This window comes from Cynara cardunculus, assembly GCF_001531365.2.
Source record: "Cynara cardunculus var. scolymus isolate 2C chromosome LG 9, CcrdV1, whole genome shotgun sequence".
In the NCBI taxonomy this organism is placed as follows: Eukaryota; Viridiplantae; Streptophyta; class Magnoliopsida; order Asterales; family Asteraceae; genus Cynara; species Cynara cardunculus.
The window spans coordinates 15,502,099-15,504,035 of record NC_037536.1 but is presented as its reverse complement, the minus strand read 5'-3'; the positions used below and the strand labels follow the sequence as shown (position 1 = coordinate 15,504,035).

At 37.3% G+C, this 1,937-nt stretch overlaps 1 protein-coding gene across 1 annotated transcript in view; it reads left to right on the top strand.

Annotated features, from left to right (window-relative positions):
* The first annotated feature begins 279 nt into the window (after positions 1-279).
* The window catches only part of LOC112517839 (protein NRT1/ PTR FAMILY 5.2-like), a 3,184-nt gene continuing 1,526 nt past the window's right edge, over positions 280-1,937 (top strand). Inside the window, exons 1-3 of the mRNA XM_025125209.1 lie at positions 280-406; positions 739-956; positions 1,555-1,932. Coding sequence (XP_024980977.1) covers positions 280-406; positions 739-956; positions 1,555-1,932 — 723 coding nt within the window. The remainder of the gene's footprint in view (positions 407-738; positions 957-1,554; positions 1,933-1,937) is intronic.

Sequence of the window (1,937 nt, the reverse complement as noted above, 5' to 3'; positions counted from 1 at the left end):
CAGGCATTAATATTCTATGACAACTTGGTAAATTCCATCTGGAAAGACAAATGAAAACGACTAGAATTTACCTTTGGGATATACAAATGGAAGGTTAGACAAGAGGAAGGGACAAGAAATATTGTTAGGTGTTATCCTAAACTAGAACTTGTGTCTTGTGATGCTGCATTAAGCTGTTTCGGTATAATTTGGCAAAGTTCCAAAATTACATACTGATTTATAGGAAGCCGAACATTCATTAGCATCCATAGTATTCTCTCTTTCTTGTGTTTTTTTGCGATGGGATTGATGGAAGAGGAGAAGGGAGTCGGAAAAGATTTTACACAAGATGGGACTACAGATCTTAAGGGTAAACCTGTCCTAAGATCAAATACTGGGAGATGGAGAGCTTGTTACTTCATGCTAGGTCAGTGTCATAAGATTTGATTTATATATATATATATATAATTATATTATATATAGGGTCAGGTGCAGGGGAAAACCGCAAAGAAAAATGAAAAACTGAAGAACACTCTGGTAACAGTTCATCTGAAAGGAATGCACATGTGCATTAAAGCAATTTGTAAGCAACTTGTCTGGTATGCACATGTGCATAACATCCATACATGCATAAAAAAAACAAGAAACAACTTCAATTACTTGTATGTACAAGTACATACCCTCTAGATAAATGGTTACTAGGTAAAATTTGAATGAAGGGTCTAGTATTTATTGTGGTTCTTTCAACTTAATTTTCAGGATATGAAGTGTGTGAAAGAATGGCATACTATGGGATATCAACAAATTTGGTGTTGTATTTAACAAGGGAGTTGCATGAAGGGACTGTTAAGTCATCAAACAATGTCACAAATTGGGTGGGAACTGTGTGGATGACTCCTCTTTTGGGTGCATACATTGCTGACACATATTTGGGAAGATATTGGACTTTCATGATTGCTTCAGTGATTTATCTTCTGGTAACTATATGATTCTAAACATCGTTTATATTATAGGACTAAGGGCCTGTTTGTTAGTTAGCAGCTTAGTGAGCTTAATGTGACTCACAGCTTATTCATTAAGCTATACACGACTATTTGGTTATGGCTTAAAGATATAGAAAGTGACTTATTAGTAAGTTTCTAAGTGGAAGTTTTATGCAGAAAGCCAAGTTTCTTCCAAATCTACCACCTCTAGTTAAAAAATACTATTCTTCCCGCTATGAAAACCATCCCAAAAATTATACCTTTCCGATCTATACAAACAGATCAATCCAAACATACATTTGTCTAGACAAGACTTAATGAAAAATCAACCAAACAACCTCTATGTAGGACTGACAACGGGGCAGCATGATAGATTAATGGGCCCAAGTCTCGAATCTTGTTACCTTTTCGGGGGTTTGAGAGAATTAGAACCATGAATAATGGTCCTTTGCCATGTATTCTTGAAACGCACCACTCTACTGTTCTACCTTTATAACAAGCAATCTTCGTGTTATGGGTGTTAAGCCCAAATTATTTTTACGGTCTGGGAATGATCTTCTTAGTTACAACATTTTTTTCTTTCCTTATACAGGGTATGTGCTTATTGACTCTTGTGGTTTCACTATCATCCCTAAAGCCACCATCATGTGGGAAACATGTGAGTTACCTAGACTGCGATAAACGGGCTTCGTCGTTTCAAGTTGGTATCTTCTATTGCGCACTCTACATTATTGCAATTGGGACGGGTGGAACCAAGCCCAATATCTCGACAATGGGTGCAGACCAGTTCGACGATTTTGAGCCCAAAGAAAGGGCCCAGAAGCTCACCTTCTTTAATTGGTGGATGTTTAGCATATTTTTCGGCACCCTTTTCTCAAACACATTCCTAGTGTACATTCAAGATACTGTGGGTTGGGGCTTAGGGTATGGTATCCCTACATTGGCTCTACTTGTGGCCATAATAGCCTTTATATT